The 21,866-nt window shown below is 39.7% G+C and overlaps 1 protein-coding gene across 2 annotated transcripts in view; it reads left to right on the top strand.

The window, feature by feature from the left end:
- The first annotated feature begins 1,366 nt into the window (after positions 1–1,366).
- SNX27 (sorting nexin 27) overlaps positions 1,367–21,866 on the top strand; it is a 64,327-nt gene continuing 43,827 nt past the window's right edge. Inside the window, exon 1 of one of the 2 annotated variants that reach the window (XM_046020177.1) lies at positions 1,367–1,858. In XM_046020177.1, the coding sequence (XP_045876133.1) occupies positions 1,548–1,858 (311 nt within the window). In that variant the 5' untranslated portion in view covers positions 1,367–1,547. The remainder of the gene's footprint in view (positions 1,859–21,866) is intronic. The other variant, XM_046020168.1, reaches the window with a different exon arrangement.

The raw sequence follows: 21,866 nt of genomic DNA, 5'->3' as shown, positions 1-21,866 counted from the left end.
CTATAAGTAGGGCACATTATAGGATTGTGAAGATTAAATAAAATTATAGATGTAAAGTGCTTAGAACAGTGTTGGGAACATAGTAATATTGAGAGAAACAGTTCTTTATGGGTCTCTCATGCTTCTACCCATCTTCCTGGGTATGCCAAAAGTCCAAGACCCTGACTGCTCTTCACCAGAGTCAATTCTCAAGGTTGCGTTTAGAGTGAGCAACTTTAAGGAAAGAAGTAATGTCTCCCTACAGGACAGAGAACAGGTTTGTCATTGCTTCCTATGAAATGGCAGTTTCCTCCAACTCAGTGTTCCCTCAACTGTGGTGTCAGTCCACCACGTTAAGTGCACAGCCTTCATGTGAGCCCTTGTGTCATCCCAGTAAGACCTGGGGGAAGAGAAATTGACACAAACGTGCTGAAGCTCATGTTGCTTCCTGTGTGGTAATAGTCCTTTGTCTCTGACCCAGTAATTCTGTGTCTTTTGTCAGCATCCACAAAACAGTAACAGACTTATTAGTCAGTCAGGAGGGTAAATTGAAATACCAGACTCGAGTACTAAGTGCTTAAGTAAGCTATTTTCATTATTTTGGCTCTTGCTCTTCTTTCTTGCCTTTGCTGGGCATCCTGCACACTCTCTGTGAGTGTGCATTTGGGAAGGTAGCTGAAAAGCATCAACTGGGCCATTGGCCAAGAGTTCTACAGTGCTGTTTGGGGAAACAAAATAAATCAGAAATAAAGGATAACTTCAAAATCATTGCCCAATTTAAATTATTACTTGGCCCCTCTAATATCTAGTTCTAAATCGCCGAGACTGTAGTTTTCTCTGCATACATTTTTTGTATAGTTGGAGCATAATTTTTATGTAGTTGCAATACGTGAAAATTGCGAAAAAACAACCGGGCCTTATTTCCTGTTAGCTAATAGCCGGATGAGTTTGGGCTCTCTACAGTTCAGTTTCCAAACAAGTGAAATAGAGAAATGAATTCATGATCCACTCAGCTCACAAGGTTGTTGGGGCCACGGAATAAAATAATGTGTGCGAACACAGAAGGTGCTGAACAAATGAGTTGTTATGATTTAAGGTTGCAACTTAAGGCTGTCGAGTCACAAACATCAGTTTATCCTAATATTTTGCTTTAGAGACTACGAAATAAGTTATGAAATGAAAGAAGAAAAAACTTGCCTCCATGTAAACAGTTTAAACAGTCCGCCGCACTCGATGCGGTGTTAGTTGTCCAAACTACAACTCCCGTCAGGCTTTGTCCCCGAATGCGTCACATAACCTCCGCTCCTCCCCGGGCCCAGCCCTCACCCCGCCCCCACCGTCTAGAAACTACAACTCCCAGGAGGCGCCACGGGGCCCAACCGTCCGTTTTCCCCCCCGCCCCCGGCCTCCCCTTTCCCCCCTCTGGCCGCTCTGTGACAGACTCGGGTCCCGCGGGCGGCGGAGCGGGCGCGCGCGTCGGGGGTCGCGCGGCTGCTGAGCAGAGCGAACGCGCGCGAGAAGGGAGTGGAGGCGTAGCGGGGCGGGGGTACGACTCGCTCGCTCGCAAGATGGCGGACGAGGACGGGGAAGGGATTCACCCCTCAGCCCCTCACAGAAACGGGGGTGGCGGCGGCGGTGGGGGGTCTGGGCTCCACTGCGCCGGGAACGGCGGCGGGGGAGGTGGCGGCCCGCGGGTCGTGCGCATCGTCAAGTCCGAGTCCGGCTACGGCTTCAACGTGCGGGGCCAAGTGAGCGAGGGCGGGCAACTGCGGAGCATCAACGGGGAGCTGTACGCGCCGCTGCAGCATGTGAGCGCCGTGCTGCCCGGGGGGGCGGCCGACCGGGCCGGAGTGCGCAAGGGGGACCGCATCCTGGAGGTGTGAGTATCTGGGCGCCCGCCGCCCCACCCCGCCCCGCCCCCTCCGGCCGTCCCTGCATCTCATTCTACCCCTGTCGCACTCAGGCCCCACTGTCCCCCCTCCCCCCTCCAGCCCCGGAACCGGCCCTAGGGACTCCGTTCCCCTCAGGCCCCGCACCTCCTTGGGGTTGACCTTTTCATCTCCCCGCACCCTGGGTTTTCGCAACCCGCACCTCCCTCCTTGTAACCAGTCTACGTCCCTGCGCCCCCGCTGTTTTTACCCCTGCCCCCATTCTTCTGCCTTCTTTTCGGCCCCTTTGCTCTGCCCCTTGCTGCCCTCATAATGGACTTATGTCCCCTGCTGACAGAATCTCCTTTTCTGACCCGGCCCCTGTCGTGTCCTCCCCAAGTTTTCATTTTTTGCATCGTAGTTTCTTGTTCACCCCCGCTGCGGTCAACCCTCATGGACCGTCCCTCTGTCCTCTAGACCAAGTAGGCAAGACCTGTGCCGGCTCCCACTTTTCCTGCGGGAATATCATCCCTCTACTGCGCTCCTTTTGCTTTCCTTAGTTACCCTCTCCTTTGGTTAAGCACCCCCTCATTTTTCTATCCTGCCTTGTGTCCCTTTCCTCTCCTCCCTTTTGGATTCACACTCCCAAGAGTGTACCTTCTTCTCTGACCCTTGCTTGCATGCCTTTGTTTTTGTTTTGGTGGTGGGGGAGGGTGTCTCTGACACTAGTTTCTTTACACTGTTGTCCCATATCACACAAGCATTTCGAATCTAGTGTCTACCATTTCCATGCCCTTCTGAGAGCATCCCTATTCTGCCCCCCCCCCCCCCCCCCCCCGCTTCTGATCTTCACTTCTGCACCATACTCCTACTTTTTAGTCAGGATTATGGTGGAGCTCTCCTTCATTCCTGCTTCTCCCCAAATTATGCTCCTCTTTTGGGTCTTTGACCTCCTTTCTTTATTGGGGCATGCCCTTTCTATTCTCTCTTACTATATCCTCTTGTGATACCTCGCTCGACTTTATCCTATTCTTTATCTCCTCCAGGCTGCGTTCCCTTCTCAGTTTAGGCTCCTGCTGCTGCTGCAACCCATCCTCTTCATGCTGCAGCCCCTCCTCCTTCATACTCCCTCAGCCTTACTTCCCTACTGCATCCCAAAGCTCTGCTGCCTTGGCTTTCAGTTTCTGTGCAGACCTCCTCCATCCCTCTCACCAAGGTTTTACCTTGGTGCCTTTATACTTTGTATTAAAATTTATATAGTGATTGCTGGTTGACTCTCATTACCTCCATTCTCCTCAGCAGTCTTCAATCCTGTATCTCTTGCCTTCTTACTGAACCTTATTTTTTTCCACACTTTTGCCCTCTCCCTCAGTGCTTGGATTTGCCCTCATGAGGTCTTTCTCTTTTTTTATAAATGTTATTTTAGTTATAATTTCCACAACCTTCAGTCTCTCCTGTAGTAAAACAGTAGGTTTGCTGAAGGTTTCAAAGAGGTTATATCATGAGGATCTGGCCTATTGAGGAATCCATCCCTTTTTATTTACCTCATCACCCCTGCCCTTATCCTCTACATACTTTCTCTGTGGAAGTCACTCATTCTGTTTCCTCTTACCTTTCACCTGAAGAAAGAGTAGCTCATCAAAGTAATTGTTTGGAACTATTTAACCTTCCATTTATGTTTTCTTTTTCCATTAATGTTCTACATGCTCTTTTCTTATTCTCTGGTAATACATTCTTAATCTTTGGGGGCCCAGGCATTCAGATATAGAATGGAGTTGTGACCAAAATTTGTTTCATACCTGGGCATCTAATTCTATTCTTTCTAGATAACTAAAAATCTGTGGCTGATGTTTCCTTCTGATAGGAGCTCTTGGAATTGTCATTTTCCTTTCCCTTTGGAAGTTAACTTTGGATCCAGATGTTTATTTTTAAATTTAAAATTGAAGTATTTATTTAAAATTAGAAATTTATCATAAAGTTCCAAATAATTTACTCTTTATAAGAACTAAAGGAACTAAAAAAAACAAACAAACAACTAAACCAAAAGTAATTCTGTAGATGACTACAGCTAACATGATCAACCATTTCTAATATATATGTGTGTGTATATTTATATATACATAGATATGTATATCAACTAACAATTTTATAACAGAATCTTGACGTAAATTAGGTACTGTAAGGAATACTTCAGATGATCCCTTAGGACAGATGGAAGGACTTGCCTCAGTCCATGTTCCAGGCTAGGCCCATTCCTCCTTATAGAGAGAAAACATTGAATTTTGGTGCATATGTCGTGGTGAGTAGGGACTTTGTCTTAAAAAAGACAAGAGAGAAAAAAAAAAAAAAAGACAAGAGAGTGGGCAGGACAAAAGAATGCTCTTTGCTTAGAGAACTTGACTCTGGAGGGTTGTGATGATGGGACTTTTTCCTGACAATGGTTTCTCACCTTTCAGCTGTATTTTGATTTCCAAATTCTGTAAAGCTTCTTTGCTACTGTTGTGGAAACGGTGATAGTTGCAACACGGAGTCAGGCAAGTTGGCAAATTCTCTGAGACTTCAGCTCTACAGTCTCTTTCCTTCTTCCAAAAGTCTTTCTCTTCTCCTTAGGTTTTCATGTGAGAGGAGGAAATCAGCAATCAAACAGACACAGTTCTTGAGGGATATCTATGTCTGTTATTTGTTTTGATTTTGTTTAGGTTGATGCTAATTTCCTGTAGCATTCTTCAGGCAGCACTCCTTAGAGCTTTTCTTTGTCTCCTACAAGTTCCTTAAGTTAACCTCTTTGTTGCCCCAGGAAAGTTTTGCATGTTATTGAAGTGCCAAGTGGGATCAAGGTTAGGCATAGGTAGATTATTATTGTTTAGACATAGTTTGCATGAAGTCATAGGTGGATGTCTGGACCTTGATGATTGCTGTTTAAGACTTGTCCCTATTTTAGATGCTTTCCTGCTATATACAAATTATTCCAATTTTCATATATTATAGTCATTTGGACAACTGATTGAGTTGTGAAAAGAACTGAGTAACTTTGAAATTTAAGGGACTAAAGGCTTGGACAAGAGTAAGAACATTGATTTCTTTGTATTTCTTTTAAAGTCTGCCTTACAAAGGCTCTGTCCTCATTAAATCTTAGAACAGTCATTAAACTAAATTCAGTATGGATCAGTTTATCCTTTTCCCTTCAAAACTGACTAGATTCTAACTGGTTTGGAAAGAGTCATGTTGCAGGGTTTGGTAGTAGGATATGAACAAGCCCTCTGGACTCTAAATTTTACTACAGATGGAAAATTTTGTGCTAGCAATGTTAGTCTCCACCTTGTAATTTTTCCCAGTGTAACATATATTGAATGTTTCCCTTTGATGTGTATATACCTGGAGGGATGGTTTCAATAAGTAGAACCAAATGCATATGTCTTTGCACTAATTATATGGTATGTGCAGTAATATTTGACTTCAGGTTAATTTTCTTAAGGTTAAAGTATTTCCAAAGGCTTTTGACTGATTTCTTGAGAAATCAGGAGAAGGGTTATAGTTGTGGTACCATCTTTATTTTTAAGTGATTAGGCTTATCTGTTGAGTAGTTTGTTTTATCTCTTTGGTATTTGGGTGGTGTGGTTTTTAATAAGCATGGACCCCTAAGATTGCTTGCAAGCATTTAAAATCCTGCTTTTCCTCTTCATAGCGTCAAGATAATCTACCCATCAACTTTCCTTTATTAAAGTTACACTTGATCTTAGCCAAAAGGCTGAGAAGTGATTCCCTTGTTAAAAGTTAAACCATAAGAAAAAAAATTAAAGCTGTATATATATCTACGTCTATGTAGATTTGTTTATTGGGAGTTCATTTTATAGGAATATCTCATGGCCATTCCTTTTTTTTTTTTGGCTTCATTTAATGTGAAAGTTTGGGATAAAGAGGTTGGTGCCACAAGAAATATTTTTACAAGTTAAGTGTGAGTCATTTAATGTTGACTGCTAAGTACCTTCTCAGGAGCTGCTTTCTCAATTATAGATGAATTCTATTTGGCCCAGATTTTCCAGGTAGATTTTAGAAATGATGTTTGAAATCATGGTTATTGATCAAAGGAAAATTTTATGGTACTGATTTTTAAGCTTTAGTGAACATAAAAATCACTGGGTGTGTTTTTCAAAGTATCTATTCTTAGGCTCACACTTTAAGGGTTATATATGATTCAGTAGGTCTTGCATGGGGCCTAAAAGTCTTTATTTTTTTTACTCCCTTTGCAACCCACATACCCAGCCCATAGCTGGAGCAACAGGTTCTAGGTCTTGAATTCTCAGTTCATTTTATCTTCGTGGTTGTATTGAGAGTTATGAGCTAAGACTATACTAACAAATAATGATTTGTTAGACTCCTCAACTCCAGCCCTTAGAAAATCAATTCGGTAAGACTATTATATCTGCTCATTTAGACTTTATTGAATCTTTCTAAATGTTGTAATAAAGGTATGCGGTGAAGGGTTAGAACAAGTTAATAAAATCATATCACTTTGCACTTTTTAAATTTTTATTTATTTTAATTTTTATTTTTATTTTTTTATTTGACAGATCACAAGTAGGCAGAGAGGCAGGCAGAGGGTGAAGGGGAAGCAGGCTCCCTGCTGAGCAGAGAGCCCGATGTGGGGCTTGATCCCAGGACCCTGGGATCATGACCTGAGCTGAAAGCAGAGGCTTTAACCCACTGAGCCACCCAGGTGCCCCACACTTTCTTTAAATTAAAGATTTATTTTAGAGAGAGAGTGAGGGAGAGAGGGCACAAGCAGGAGTTGGGGGGGGTGGGTAGGGGGAGAGAGAGAACCTCAAACAGACTCTGCTGAGCACAGATGCCGGGCTTGATCTCCTGACCCTGAGATCATGACCTGAGCTTGGAAATCAAGAGTTAGACATTCAGCGTAAGAGTTGAGCAGTCAGGTGCTTGGGTGGCTCAGTCAGTTGAAGTGTCTGCTTTCGGCTCAGGTCATGATTCCAGAGTCCTGGAGATAGAGTCCCACATCCAGCTCCCTGCTTGGCGGGGAGCCTGCTTCTCCCTTTTCTCCCTGCTTGCTTATGTTCTCTGTTGTTATCTCTGTCTCTCTCAAATAAATAAAATCTTAAAAAAAAAAAAAAGGACATTCAACAAATTGAGCCACCCAGGCACCCCTCACTTTGCACTTCATGTAGTGTGTTACAATTTGCATAGTATTTTTACATTTGATCTTTACAACAGCCTTGTGAGATAGGGAAAATATAAATTCCTTGAGGATAGGGACTACATATACCTATGTTGCTTCCCTAGTCAAAGGTCTAATGGCACATACAAGGTATTATTCAGTAAATATTTGGTGAATGAATATAGGAGTATTATTTGTCCCTTTTTCATAAGAGAGGAAACTGAATATTGCACTAGTGAATGTTAACCAGAATTAAACCCAGGTCTTTGGATTCTAAATCCAGTATATTTTCCACTTCTTTGTTTTCTCAGCTATTTTTGGCTGTTAATAGTCAACTATTCTTGACTGAATGGTCCCTTAAAATTCAGTCACATCCCTATAAACTTGGATAGCCTTTGAGCTTTGGTTCTATTGTGAAATGTAACTGTCTTATATCATTATTTACCCTGTCTCTGATTGTTAAATTGGATGGGTTACAGGGAACCATAATGGCATTTTGGTTTTAACCAATCTTTATTGGTTAGCAGTGAAGAGAGCCTGACAAAATCATAATTGCAGTCCTAGGAAATACTTCTAATTCCCTAGGTAATTGAGGTAGAAAACAGATAAAACTAAATTTGAAAATAGCATTTATTGGGGCGCCTGGGTGGCTCAGTGGGTTAAAGCCTCTGCTTTCAGCTCAGGTCATGATCCCAGGGTCCTGGGATTAAGCCCCACATGGGGTTCTCTGCTCAGCAGGGAGCCTGCTTCCTCCTCTCTCTCTGCCTGCCTCTCTGACTGCTTGTCATCTCTGTCTGTCAAATAAATAAATAAAATCTTAAAAAAAAAAAAATAGCATTTATCTTCCTCTTGGAAATCACTTCCACAACATTGCTGTTACCAGGAAAAGATCTGTTGTTAGTAACAAGAAGATGTGTCTGGGTCATATAAATTATTGTGAAGAAGGCTTCTCTTCAGCCCCCACTGACTAGTTTGTTTCAGGTGAGGGTTTGTTACCATGCTCTGAAGGATAATTATTTTTTAAGGTAAGTTCCATTGGGAGTAATTCTTATGATAAGCACAGAGACTCAGTTGACAGGCAGACACTTAAAATTTATGATCACTGCCCTGTGCTTTGGGAACGTGATGTGTGGTGAGTTTATTCGTTAGATGATGGCATTACTGACACAGTGGATAATGTGGTGGTTTAGGTTAGAGCCAATTAGAATCATTCTTTTTGACTATCAGCTATATAGATTTCGAGCAGTTCTCTAAAAGCCTGTGTGTGGGGGTTTGATTCTAGCCCCACATGTGGAAAAAAATATTTAGGACTTTTTTTTAAAGTAGGCTCCATGCCAAACAAGGGGCTTGAACTCACGACCCTGAGATTAAGAGTTGCATGCTCTACGGACTGAGCCAGACAGTTGCCCCCAAAATATTTAGGCAGTTTTAAAATATCTTTTTAAAAACTTGCAAGTCTCTGTAAGAGATACATTTTATATTAGAACCAATAAAATATAAAAAAACCCCACCTGAACCAAGTTTCAAAAAACAATATTTAGTGTTATTGTGCTCTCTGGCATTTTTTAGTCTGTTCAGTATTTCAGAGTTTTTTGTTTTGTTTTTTGAATGCTGATGGTGATCCACATGAATTTCATGACTATTAGGTTATGATCCACTGTTTGAAAAATAGTGATTTAGGGTATCACTTTTCTGGTGTTGGCCCACTAATTTCACCCCATCTGGTTTAGCAATTAAGCACAAACTATGTGTAAATTACTGTTAGGCTTGTATGAATCACAGAGTCCCTGCATCTCTGCCCTTGAGAAGTTTAACACTGCAGTGGGGAAGTATACAATTTACTGTGTGTAAAGCAAATGAATTAAGGGAGATAAAGGAAAAACAATGGAGTTTATTTTTTTTTTATTATTTTTTTTTTTGTTACACAATGGAGTTTAAAGGAAAGAGTGATATGGTTGAGATGGTTGGTGGGTAGGTTGGTCACAGAACGCTTTTTAAATTGTGATTGAAGGACAAGTCTAATTTCAGTAGTCAGAGAAGGGGGAAGGAATTCATAGGCTGAGGAAACTGACCAAAGGGAGGAGGATATGAAAAGTTCTTGGGATAACAAGGAATCTAAAGTTGCTATTTGTAGACATTTGGACTTGAAGTTAGATCAAAAAGGGCTTTGAATGCAATGCTACGAAGTTTGGATTCTGTTCTGTTTTTGAGGTCAGAATATAATTATATATATATATATTATATATATAATATATGTGCATTAATACCTAGGACTCCCTGTGAATTTAGTTTTTATTTAATTACTTACCCAAAGAGGTTGAATAACTTCCAAGGCCAAAGAGGAAAATCACTATTAGAATTAGAAGAATTTCAGAGCATCTAGTCTCTTGGGCTATCTTATACTATATAAAGAAGGGAACTAAGAACAACTAAGCTCTAACACCCATAGTTGGGAACAGTTGGTGAGGAGCTGGTTGCCTTTAATTTGTATAAGTTTTACTTCACAATCTAGGCTATCTTGTCGAATATACACTTCTCTTTTTTAAGTTTTTTTTTTTTTTTTTAATTTATGTATTTGGGAGAGAGAGGAAAGAGAGGCAGGGTGAGAGGGGCAGTGGGAAAGAATCTTCAAGCGGACTCCATGCTGGGTGCAGGGTTCCATGTGGGGCTCCATGAGGATCTGGCAACCCTGAGATGACTGTAGCTGAAATCAAGAGTTAAATGCTTAACGCACTGCGCCACCCTGGCCTCCCACTTCTCTTTAAGCTTAAAATGAGTGTACTTACTGTTGTGTTCACAGTTGATAAGTTTGATCCTTACATCCCACTGTGCTCTGCCCTATAATGTTCTATTTTAGCTGTTCTAAGAATTCCTAGTCTGCTCCTCTGATTTGAAGATGCCTCCTTTAATTTAAATCTTTGGTTTCTGCATACAGCATACTATTGGGAGTTGAGGGGACTGAAGACACAGCTTAATATAGTACTAAGATTTATACGTGCCATCTACCTTCAGAATGAAAATCCTCCTTAAATAAGAATTGGTGATGACCACAAAGTATATTTTTGCTTTCTGTCCGTAATGTGAGGGGTACTTGAGTATTAAATTGTGTGATAATATGGTTTTAGTAAAATGCTAGGTAGTATGTATATAGTCTCTTGTTTATAATTTAGTGTGCTCCCTGCTGTTAGTATGCTCCCTGCTAAGCAAGTAAGGTTCTCATAGTAATTGAGGAAATAAACCTATCTGCAAGGTATTGAAGTTGCAGAGTAAGGAATTATATTTGAGTATCCTTATGGGTACTTCCTTCCATGAACTTAAGTTATTATAAAAACATCTTTTTCTTTTTTTTTCTTTTTAAAGTTTTTATTTTATTTTTATTTATTTATTTATTTTTAAAAAAGATTTTATTTATTTATTTGACAGAGATCACAAGTAGGCAGAGAGGCAGGCAGAGAGAGAGGAAGGGAAGCAAGCTCCCTGCTGAGCAGAGAGCCCAACACCGGGCTCGATTTCAGAACCCTGAGGTCATGACCTGAGCTGAAGGCAGAGGCTTAACCCACTGAGCCACCCAGGCACCCAAAAACATCTTTTTAAAAACGATTTATTTTTGCTTAAGCTATCTAAAAGTGTAGGTTCTTGTGTCAGACCTCAGAGCAAAACTAAAATGACAGATCTATGTGTTCTGTGGACTTGAAACACAAGTAATTAGTTTACTTCTCTTTGGAAAAGTACAGAGTGTCTGCAGAGAGTCAGCTGCTTGTGTGGCTATTCTCCCAGCTGTGTTCAAGCAGCTGATTACTTTTAGAGAACTATTCCAGGAGATTAACCAGGAAGTTGTCTTTTTCCCCCCAAATACTGCAGTAGTTTTATATTTATATGTCTGTCATGTTTTAGTTAGGTTTATTTAGTATGTTTTAAAAAATTGGTATATTGGTTAAATTAATTTTTGGCAGTCTTGGAAAATGTGAAGGTTTTAGAAACTTCTTCCTCTTCTTTTGCTGATCAGTTTAATCATCTATAAAGTTTATAACTTGTAGAGTGTGTCGTTTGTCTACTGAATGCACCGTGGGATACTTAATTTTTTTTTACCCAATGTTATTGTCATTTTGATTTTGGTAAGGTTAAAAACTACTTTCTGTATCTGTTTTCTCAAGATATGTAACTTGCATCTCTCTTTACTTGGAAACAGCAATGAGTTTTGTTCTCTGGCCGGTATTTTGAATCCAAGGAAATGTGACACTTATTTATGAGTTATGTGCTGGTAGATTATTTTAGATTTCCCTGCCTTACCCAGTTATCCTTTATATTGCTGATTCAGAAGAGATCTTATTGTACCTTTCTTCTTATTTTTTTAAAAGATCTTATTTATTTATTTGACACAGAAAGCAAGAGCAGGAACACAAACAGGGGGAGTGGCAGGCAGAGGGAGGGGGAAAAGCAGGTTCCCTGCTGAGCAAGGAGCCTGATGAAGGGCTGATGGGACCTGGTGATCATGACCTGAGCTGAAGGCAGATGCTTAACTAACTGATCCACCCAGGCGCCCCTCTACACTTCTTTCTGTACACTCATGTATAGTACCTCTTGAGAGTAATTGAATGTTTAGGAAATAACGAGGATGATTCAGGGTGCAGGCTGTTGTCCTAGAACAAACTTACCAGATCACAGGAGGAGTCATGTTTTTAATCACATTATATAGTAATCCAGAAATAGTAGTGAAATAGAACTTTAAAAAATTAAGATTCCTTCTTTGGTAATTTGTGTCACTTACAAACTAAGATTGTTGATAAAACTGGTTGAATTTATCCTTTAATTAACTTTCACTGTGATCAGTGTACCAAATTAAAAACATTTGGGGGTTCCATTTAAATTGGCCATGAAGGCAAGGGTCCAAAATACAGCAGATCTCAGACTCTTCGAGTTGGTGTTGGGAAATGATTTAAAACTGATTACGTTTGTTTACTGTTCAGTAACTGAGGGGGGTGGTTCTCAGCAATAGTAGTGTACATGGGAAGCTATATTAGGCTAGGGAAACCATAGTGGCTACTAGCAACTTTCTTAACCCCTACCTAACATTCATCATCCCATAATGTAAAGAAGTAACCCAATTTTCACATCCAGCCTTACTTTTAAATAGTTTAAATAGAACCATGCAGTACTACATGCTGACCAAATGTTTAAAGACAAAAATTGAAAAACTAACAATCCTATCAAAACAAAATACGTGATGTTGTATATAGTTTTAGTATCAGAACTTTAAGACTTTACTGGTAATTCTTTAGCCTCTGTCATGTGAGGGAACCCACTGTGCTTAAATTTTTTTTATACTAAGTGTGGTGCATTTTGTTTTCATGGATGAAACAATAATAGATTATTCCCAGAATTTACGTGAAATAAAGACTTGCTTTTTAAATGTCGACATGTTTATTTCTTACTACTCCTTACCTCATTTTGCTATCCTTGGAGTCAGTGTTTATTTTTAAAATTAATAATGGTTAGTTACTTTTATTTTCAACACATTTGAGTAAAAGAAAACATAGCCTCACTTTGAAATTGCTTATGTAATTGAATGCCATATTTTACTCTTTTTTTTTTTTTTAAGATTTTATTTTTATTTATTTGGCAGAGAGAGATCACAAGTAGGCAGAGAGGCAGGCAGAGAGAGTGAGAGGGAAGCAGGTTCCCTGCTGAGCAGAGAGCCCGATGCGGGACTCGATCCCAGGACCCTGAGATCATGACCTGAGCCGAAGGCAGTGGCTTAAACCACTGAGCCACCCAGGCGCCCCCATATTTTACTCTTAAGCATTATTTCTGTTACCTCCCATACTAGAAAGCAAAATTATCACTAATATTAAAGTTTGAAAAATGTAGAGCTTGCATAATGTTTTTAGTACTTCCCCCTAAACAGTGAAACTAGTATAAAAGTTAAAAATAAGGTGTGGAATTATGGAAGTGCATGAAGGAAAACCATTATTGAGTGTTTTTTGTGCTAGTCTTAATAATTTTTCATTCATTGGCAGAGAGAGCGAGAAAGAGTACAAGCCTGGGAAGCAGCAGAGGGAGAGGGAGAAGCAGCCGCCCCCCCCCCCCCGCCCCCACCGAGCAGGAGCAGGGAGCCCAATGCGGGGCTCTGTCCCAGGATCCTGGAATCATGACCTGAGCTGAAAGGAGTTGCTTAACCGACTGAGTCATCCAGGTGCCCCTCAGGGAAAAATTTTAGTGAGTGCTTACTACCTGAACATGGGATTAGACACTGGGGATAGAAAGCTGAATAACATGTAGTCCTTGCCCTTAGGAAATTAGCTGCATGTAGCAAAGTTTATCCATTTCTCTACTGAAGGACATTTGGTTGTTTTCAAGTTTTTGTAATTATGAATAAAGCTTCTATGAACATCTGCAGTTTTTTGTGTAGACAAGTTTTCAACTCCCTTGGGTAATACCAAGGAGGACAATTGCTAGTTCAGGTGGTAAGAGTATGTTAGTTTGTGAGAAGTTTCCAGTCTTCCAAAGTGGCTGTACTATTTGGCATCCCCACCAGCAATGAAGGGGCATTTCGGTTAATCCATATCCTTGCCAACATTTGGTATTGTCAGTGGTCTGGATTTTGGTTATTTTATTAGGTGTGTAGTGGCATAAAATTCACTCTTTTAATTATAAAGTATTGTAATATGTTAGAGAAAATTTGGAGACTAAGGAAAAGAAAAATAATCCCCCTCTTATCATCCTAACAAAACTACTTTTGGTGTTGGCTTTTATGTAGGCATCTTATATGAAGTTGAAATCATACTGTTATATATAATTTGTAATCTAATTTTTGAAATTAATATTTTATTTACCAGAACAGTTTGATTTACAAAAAAAAAATCAGAGTTCCCATATATCCTTCTCCCACCTTAGCCATATAATTTTTCCTTTTATGAATATCTTACATGAGTATTGTCCTTTTGTTTAAATTAATGAACCAATATTGATGTATTATTACTAACTTAAGCCCATAGTTTGTTCACATTTCTTTAGTGTCTAGTCCTAATGTCTTTCTTTTCCAGGATCCCATCCAGGATACCACATTACATTTAGTTGTCATGTCTTTTTAAGCTCATTTCGACTGTAACAATTTCTCAAGTCTTTCTGTGTTTTTGATGACCTTGACAGTTTTGAGTATTGGTCAGGTATATTATAGGATGCCTGACTATTGGAATTTGTCTGACTCTTTTTTTTTCTTGATTAGACTGGGGAGAAATATTATAGAGGTAAAGTACCATTTTCATTAGTTCATGTGAGGAGTACATACTGTTATGATTTGTGAAGTTGGTCATCTGGCTGAAGTCGTGCTCAGCCCCTCTCCCCTACTGTACCCTTTGGGTAGGAGTCACACCCTGCGTAGCTTACACTTAAGGAGTAGGGAGTTATCCTTCTCCCTTCTAGAGTGTAGTATCTGTTTATTTAGAATTGTTCTGCATAGGAGAAGGATGCCTCTTCTCCCCCATGTATAAATTTATTCAGTCGTTTATGTCATTACGGGCTCAATAGATACTTATTTTATAATATGGGTTTTATAATCCAATATTGCTTTATTTTATTGCTCCAGTTGTTCTAGCTTTGACCATTGATTGATCTTTCAGTTGGCCCCTGTGCCTTTTGCCATACCCGCCCCCCCAATTAATGTTTGGGTTGTTTTGTTTTTGAGCACTTTACTTTCTGGCACTACAAAAGGCTCCGGACTCATCTTGTGTATTTCATGCCCAATGCTAGAATCAGCCATTTCTCCAACGGGTCCTGGTTATTTTTAATGGGGAATGGTATTAGAAAGCAAGATCTGGGCACTAGATGTGGGTGGTGGTAGCTACCAGGGTATAACTTCTTTTAGGTCCTCTCAGCTGACAACAAAAGAATATATATGTGTATATTAACCCCTGTATATATGCATGTCTGTAAATATTTCTATACGTAACCATCCTTATCTGTATTAAGTTAAACATGAGTTCCTACTGATACTGTAGCTTTACTCCATTACCATATGATTTTTTGGTTACTCTCCCTTGCAGATCTGTGCATTTCCACTTCAAAGGTGAGAAATTTGGTTCCCCATGTTCATCATTCATTTAATTCCAGTATACATGTATAGCAGTTGTTAACTTGTACTTTGGGGAAGCAATTTTATCGACTAGAGTATAGTATTTATGTGCAGTCCCTTTTGCCTTTATCTTATAGAATCCATTACAGTTACTTAGGTCTGTACCTTTTCCCTCTATCCCCTTCAGTGAGGTTGTTTAAAATACATTTGAAATATGATTAGATTCTCTTGTCACAGTCTGGGATTCTCCCAACCTGCTTGCTGTTTTTGTTTTTTTTTTAAATTTGCTTACCTTCAGGTTTATTCTTAATGTTATAAATATCTGTAAGTTTTGCAGATGCATTTTGTCGTGATTGTGCTGTTACAGTGTCATACAAAATAGTTTTATTAACCTAAAAATCCCCTGTGCTTCACTTATTCATCCTTCTCTCTCCACACCCCAGCAACACACTGATCTTTGCATTTTCCAGAATGTTGTATAATTGGGATCATACAGTATATAGCTTTTTCGTATTATCTTCTTTCCCTTAGCAGTATGCATTTAAGGTCTCTCCCCCGTACCATGTCTTTCTGTGACTTGATAGCTCATTTCTTTTTATAGCTGAATATATTCCATTGACTGGATGGATAAACAGTTTTGTTTAGCCATTCGCTTAAAAAGGATATCTTGGTTGCTTTCAGGTTTTGGCAATTACGAATAAAGCCAGTATAAACGCTTGTCTGTGGGTTTTTGTGTAAATACAAGCTTTCAAGTCAATTGAGTGAATACCTAGTAGTGTGATTGCTAGATCTTATGGTTAAGACTATGTTTAGCTTTTTAAGGAACTATCAGTCTGTATTCCAAAGTGGCCATACTGTTTTGCATTCCCACCAGCAATGAGTGAGTTGCTCTTGTTCCACATCCTCATCATTTGGTGTCATTAGTTTTTTTGGATTTTAGCTATTCAAATAGGTGTGTGGTATCTTGTTTTAACTTGCAGTTCTCTAATGATGAATGATGTAAATTTTCATACTCTCTCTTTCCCTAGGTTTTATTTAGTTATTAGAGAGAGAGAGAGAGCACAAGCAGGGGGAACAGCAGAGGGAGAGGGAAAAGAAGGCTGGCTCTCCACTGAGCAGGGAGCTCCATCCCAGGACCCCCATTCCAGGAGCCTGGGATCATGACCTGAGCTGAAAGCAGACATTCAGCCCACTGAGCCACTCAGGTGCCCCACTTTTCATATTCTTATTTGCTGTCTGTAAATCTTCTTTGGTGAGGTGTCATATCTTTTGTCCAGTTTGTAATTGGGTTGTTTGTGTTTTTATTGTTGAGTTTTTAAGAGTTCTTTCTATATTTTGGATACAAGTCCCTTATCAGATATGCATTTTCCATACCCCCCCCCAAGGGTGTGGCTTGTTTTTCATTCTCTTAACAATATCTTTCACAGAGCAAAGTTTTTAATTTTAATGAAGTTCAGCCTAGCAGGTTTTTTTTTTCTTAATCATATTTTATTGTACCTAAAATCTCTTTGCCATACCCTAGCTTGTTAACCTTTTAGAAGTTGCATTTTATAATCCACTTTTTTAAAAATAAGATTTTATTTATTTATTTGATAGAGAGCTAGAGAGCACAAGCAAGGGGAGCGGTAGAGCAAGAGGGAGAAGCAGGCTTTTTGCTGAGCAGGGATCCTGATGCGGGGCTCCATCCAAGTACCCTGGGTTCATGACCTGAGCCTCAGGCAGACACTTAACCATCTGAATCACCCAGGCACCCCTATAATCCACTTTTTAACATAATATTAGCTCAAACATAGTCTAGATATTTTCCTCATCTCTGTAATTTTAAATGATTGCTTTATAGTTAATTTGTGCTATAATTTTAACTATTCATCCCTCTTATTTTTTTTATTATTTTTTCATTTTTAAAGATTTTTATTTATTTATTTATTTATTTATTTATTTGACAGACAGAGATCACAAGTAGGCAGAGAGGCAGGCAGCAAGAGAGGAGGAAGCAGGTCCCCGCCAAGCAGAGTGCCCAATGTGGGGCTCGATCCCAGGACCCCGGGATCATGACCTGAGCTGAAGGCAGAGGTTTTAACCCACTGAGCCACCCAGGTGCCTCTCTTATTTATTTTTTTAAATAAGAACAGAAATTTGGAAACAATCTTTTTCTTTGTTTAGGAATATTTCATTTTTTCTTTCAACATACTTGAGAGTGGTCCACATACAAAGGTTACTAAGTTCTTACTCTCTTGGAGCTCCTATTTTGATGTTTTCCTTTGGATAAATTTTTCAGTAATGCCATTTTAATTGAAAAGATAGGAAGATTTTTATAACTTTAGATGCATATTACCTGTAAAATTGCTTTTCAGAAGGATTTTACCTATTTACATAGTCATCATCTCATTTTCCCTGTAAGTTAACATTAAAAGCATTGAGGTGGGCACCTGGGTCGCTCAGTCCATTAAGTCTCTGCCTTTGGCTCAAGTTGTAATCTCAGGGTCCTGGGATGGAGGCCTGCATCTCAGGATCCCTGCTCAGCTGGGAGCCTGCTTATCCCTCTCTCTCTGCTCTGCCCCCTGCCTTCGTGCTCTCTCTCTCTCAAATAAATAAATAAAACCTTAAAATAAAAAAGTATTGAGATAATAATTTTGCGCTTTTTAAATTGTTGACAAGTTTTGCTATTTATTGGAAAAAGCTCAAACATTTTAGAAATCTTTGGCCATTTACATTCTCTAGTTATACTTCTCTTTTCCTGTCAATAAGGTGTTTTAAAGTGTAAGATGCAAAATGTTATTATTTCTGAAACAAATTACAAAAAAATTTCTTCATATAGTAATTTTGTGTAGATGCATCCAAGCTTCACTTCTTTTGGCTATGTTCAGCTTACATGTGATGGAATCTCTTATCTCAGGAGTTTGACGGCAAAGTACAGCCTGATTGCTAAGACAATTGGTCAATAAATATATTCCCTGACTTGATTGATTGCCTAAGTAAGATAGCAAGGAGGCAGAGTTAGATGAAAAGGAGCCAATCTAAGCCAGTCAGATGTCTTAACTACAAATTAGGAAGGACATATCTTCACATTTCAGTAGAGTAGTTCCTTGTTTTTATAGTCTAGTGTACACACCAACTGGGCAATAAACCAAGAAAAAAGTCAAAAGAAGTGTTTCTCTTCTGATGTGTCAAGGATCTGTTTTTCTCTAACTTGTGAGTCTTCATCCAATTTCTGTAAAGATCGTTGTGGACAGAGTAGGGAGGTTTAAAAAGCTTTGTGTAATTGAAGAAATAACAGGTATGTAAAATTTTTTAAAAAGTACTCATAGTCCTAGACACTCTAAACTGTTTTCATGTTTTACACATTGTGCCTTTTCTTGGGCAAAAATATTTTATGTGCTCATAATCACAATACCCAGTATTTTGCATTTAACATAAGAACTTTTCCATGTTTTGTTGCATGTAGTCTTTACAGATATTAAAAAAAAAATAATTGGTCCAGGGGTGCCTGGGTAGCTCAGTCAGTTAAGCGTCTGACTCTTGGTTTTGGCTCAGGTTGTGATCTCAGGATGGTGAGATTGAGTTCTGCATTGGTCTTACTTTCAGTGGAGAGTCGGCTAGAGATGCTCTCTTCCTCTCCCTCCCACTGTGCTCCATCCCATGCTTTCTCTCTCTCTCTCTCAAATAAATAAAATCCTAAAAATAAACAACCGGAAAAAGAACTGTGTGATCCATTTGTTTGATGTACTTCAATGTCTTTATTCAGAGTAATCTAAAAGTAGAATAAGGATTGTGTTTCACTCTGATTATGGACTCCTATTTCACATTTATAAATGAGAATATTGTATAATAATTTTTGTTTAGTTTTTTTTTTTTAAAGATTTTATTTACATATTTGAGATAGAACAAGAGAGAGCACAAGCACGGGGAGTAGCAGGCAGAGAGAGAAGCAGAGTCCCTGCTGAGCAGGGAGCATGATGTAGGGCTCCATCCCAGGACTCTGCTGGGATTATGACCTGAGCCGAAGGCAGACACTTAACTGACTGAGCCACTCAGGTGCCCTAATTTTTATTTTTTAAGATTTAATTTTTTAAGTACTCTACACCCAGTGTGGGGCTTGAACTCACGATCCCAAGATTAAGAATCACTTGCTTAAAGATTTATTTTTATTTTTATTTTTTAAAGATTTTATTTTATTTTTTTAAATTTTTTATTTCTTATTTTTTTATAAACATATAATGTATTTTTATCCCCAGGGGTACAGGTCTGTGAATCACCAGGTTTACACACTTCACAGCACTCACCATAGCACACACCCTCCCCAATGTCCATAACCCCACTCCCCCTCTCCCAACCCCCCCTCCCCCCAGCAACCCTTAGTTTGTTTTGTGAGATTAAGAGTCACTTATGGTTTGTCTCCCTCTCCCTCCCAATCCCATCTTCTTTCATTTATTCTTCTCCTATCCCCCAACCCCCCATGTTGCATCTCCACATCCTCCTATCAGGGAGATCATATGATAGTTGTCTTTCTCCGATTGACTTATTTCACTAAGCATGATACCCTCTAGTTCCATCCACGTTGTTGCAAATGGCGAGATTTCATTTCTTTTGATAGCTGCATAGTATTCCATTGTGTATATATACCATCTCTTCTTTATCCATTCATCTGTTGATGGACATCTAGGTTCTTTCCATAGTTTGGCTATTGTAGACATTGCTGCTATAAACATTCGGGTGCATGTGCCCCTTTGGATCACTATGTTTGTATCTTTAGGGTAAATACCCAGTAGTGCAATTGCTGGGTCATAGGGTAGTTCTATTTTCAACATTTTGAGGAACCTCCATGCTGTTTTCCAGAGTGGTTGCACCAGCTTGCATTCCCACCAACAGTGTAGGAGGGTTCCCCTTTCTCCGCATCCTCGCCAGCATCTGTCATTTTCTGACTTGTTACTTTTAGCCATTCTGACTGGTATGAGGTGGTATCTCATTGTGGTTTTGATTTGTATTTCCCTGATGCCAAGTGATGTGGAGCACTTTTTCATGTGTCTGTTGGCCATCTGGATGTCTTCTTTGCAGAAATGTCTGTTCATGTCCTAAAGATTTTATTCTTAAGTCTCTATATCCAGCGTGAGGTTTGCACTCAAAACCCTGAGATTGAGTCACATGCCCCCACCTACTGAGTCCGTCAGATGCCCCAATAATTGTTATTTTTAAATAAGTGTTACTGAGGTTTAATTTATATATGGTCAGATACACACAGTTTAAGTACAGAGTTCGAGTTTTGACAGAGATATAGACCCATTTAACCACCACGTTGAATACAGATACAGAATACTTCATCATTTCTGAAAGCTTCCTTGTGTTCCTTTGCATTCAGTAGTTACCCGTGCCCCGCAGATAGCCACTGATATGATTTCTACCACTGTAGAATAGTTTTCCCTATTCTGGTAGTTAAATAGATGGAATCAAATCAATCATAGACCCTTTTCTGTTACACTTCTTTTTCTCGTTGTGTTTTTGAGATTCATCCATGTTGTTGTGGATATCAGTAGTTTGGTCTTTTTTTTTTTTTTTTTTTTTTTTTTTTAAAGATTTTATTTATTTATTTGACAGACAGAGATCACAAGTAGGCAGAGAGGCAGGCAGAGAGAGAGGAGGAAGCAGGCTCCCCGCTGAGCAGAGAGCTCGATGCGGGGCTCGATCCCAGGACCCTGGGATCATGACCTGAGCTGAAGGCAGAGGCTTTAACCCACTGAGCCACCCAGGCGCCCCAGTTTGGTCTTTTTTATTGCCAATTAAGAGTCCATTGCATGAATGTGTCATAATTTTTTTTAAATCTGTTTACCTTTTGATAGATACTGGGCTGTTTTTAGCTTTGGACTGTTACAAATAAAGCCTCAGTGAACATTCAACAGCAGTTTATAAGAAATTTACAGATTGTTTTTGCTTTGTGCTCCCATCAACAATGTATGAGAAGTCCATTTCTTCTATATCTTTGGCAAAAGTTTTTTTTTTTTTTTAAGATTTTATTTATTTATTTGACAGACAGAGAACACAAGTAGGCAGAGAGGCAGGCAGAGAGAGAGAGCGAGAGAGGAGCAGGCTCCCCACTGAGCAGAGAGCCCAATGCGGGGACGGATCCCAGGACCCTGGGATCATGACCTGAGCTGAAGGCAGAGGCTTTAACCCACTGAGCCACCCAGGCACCCCAGCCACTGTGTTTTAATCAGTATAATGAAATCTGTGTCATATTGCTTGCAGTTATAGGAATTTATTGTCTGTTTTTTTTTACAGGTTGTCTCCAAGGGACTAATTGCCCATTAATTACTTTTTGTGAATGTCACAGGGGGGTCAAGATAGTATTCTGTTTACCGCACAGAATGGCTCCTTGCTGTGGTACATTTAGTGATTGGCTCTGTCTTATTTCCATCCGTATTTAGTTTCAGTATGTACAGCTTCCTTCAGTATGTACCCCTTCCTATAGAAATCCTGACTATTTAGAGCTTTTCCCCCTTCCTTGCTTTTCAGAGTGTTTATATTAGCTTTACAATTTCCCCTGTTGGCTTACTTTAGTTGAACTGAAGTCTTATCTAAAGCCACTCCCCTCAGGCACCTGGGTGGCTCAGTTAGTTAAGCATCTGCCTTCGGCTCAGGTTAGGATCCCAGAGTCCAGGGATCAAGCCTAGCGTGGGGCTCCCTGCTCAGTGGGAAAACTGCTTCTCCTTCCCCCTCTGACTGTGGCTCTGCCTATTGTGCACTCTTTTTCTCTCTGTCAAATAAATAAGTAAAATCTTTT

Source organism: Meles meles, chromosome 1 (assembly GCF_922984935.1).
Source record: "Meles meles chromosome 1, mMelMel3.1 paternal haplotype, whole genome shotgun sequence".
NCBI lineage: Eukaryota > Metazoa > Chordata > Mammalia > Carnivora > Mustelidae > Meles > Meles meles.
The sequence above is the reverse complement of the archived record's forward strand: the minus strand, read 5'-3'. Positions and strand labels throughout refer to the sequence as shown.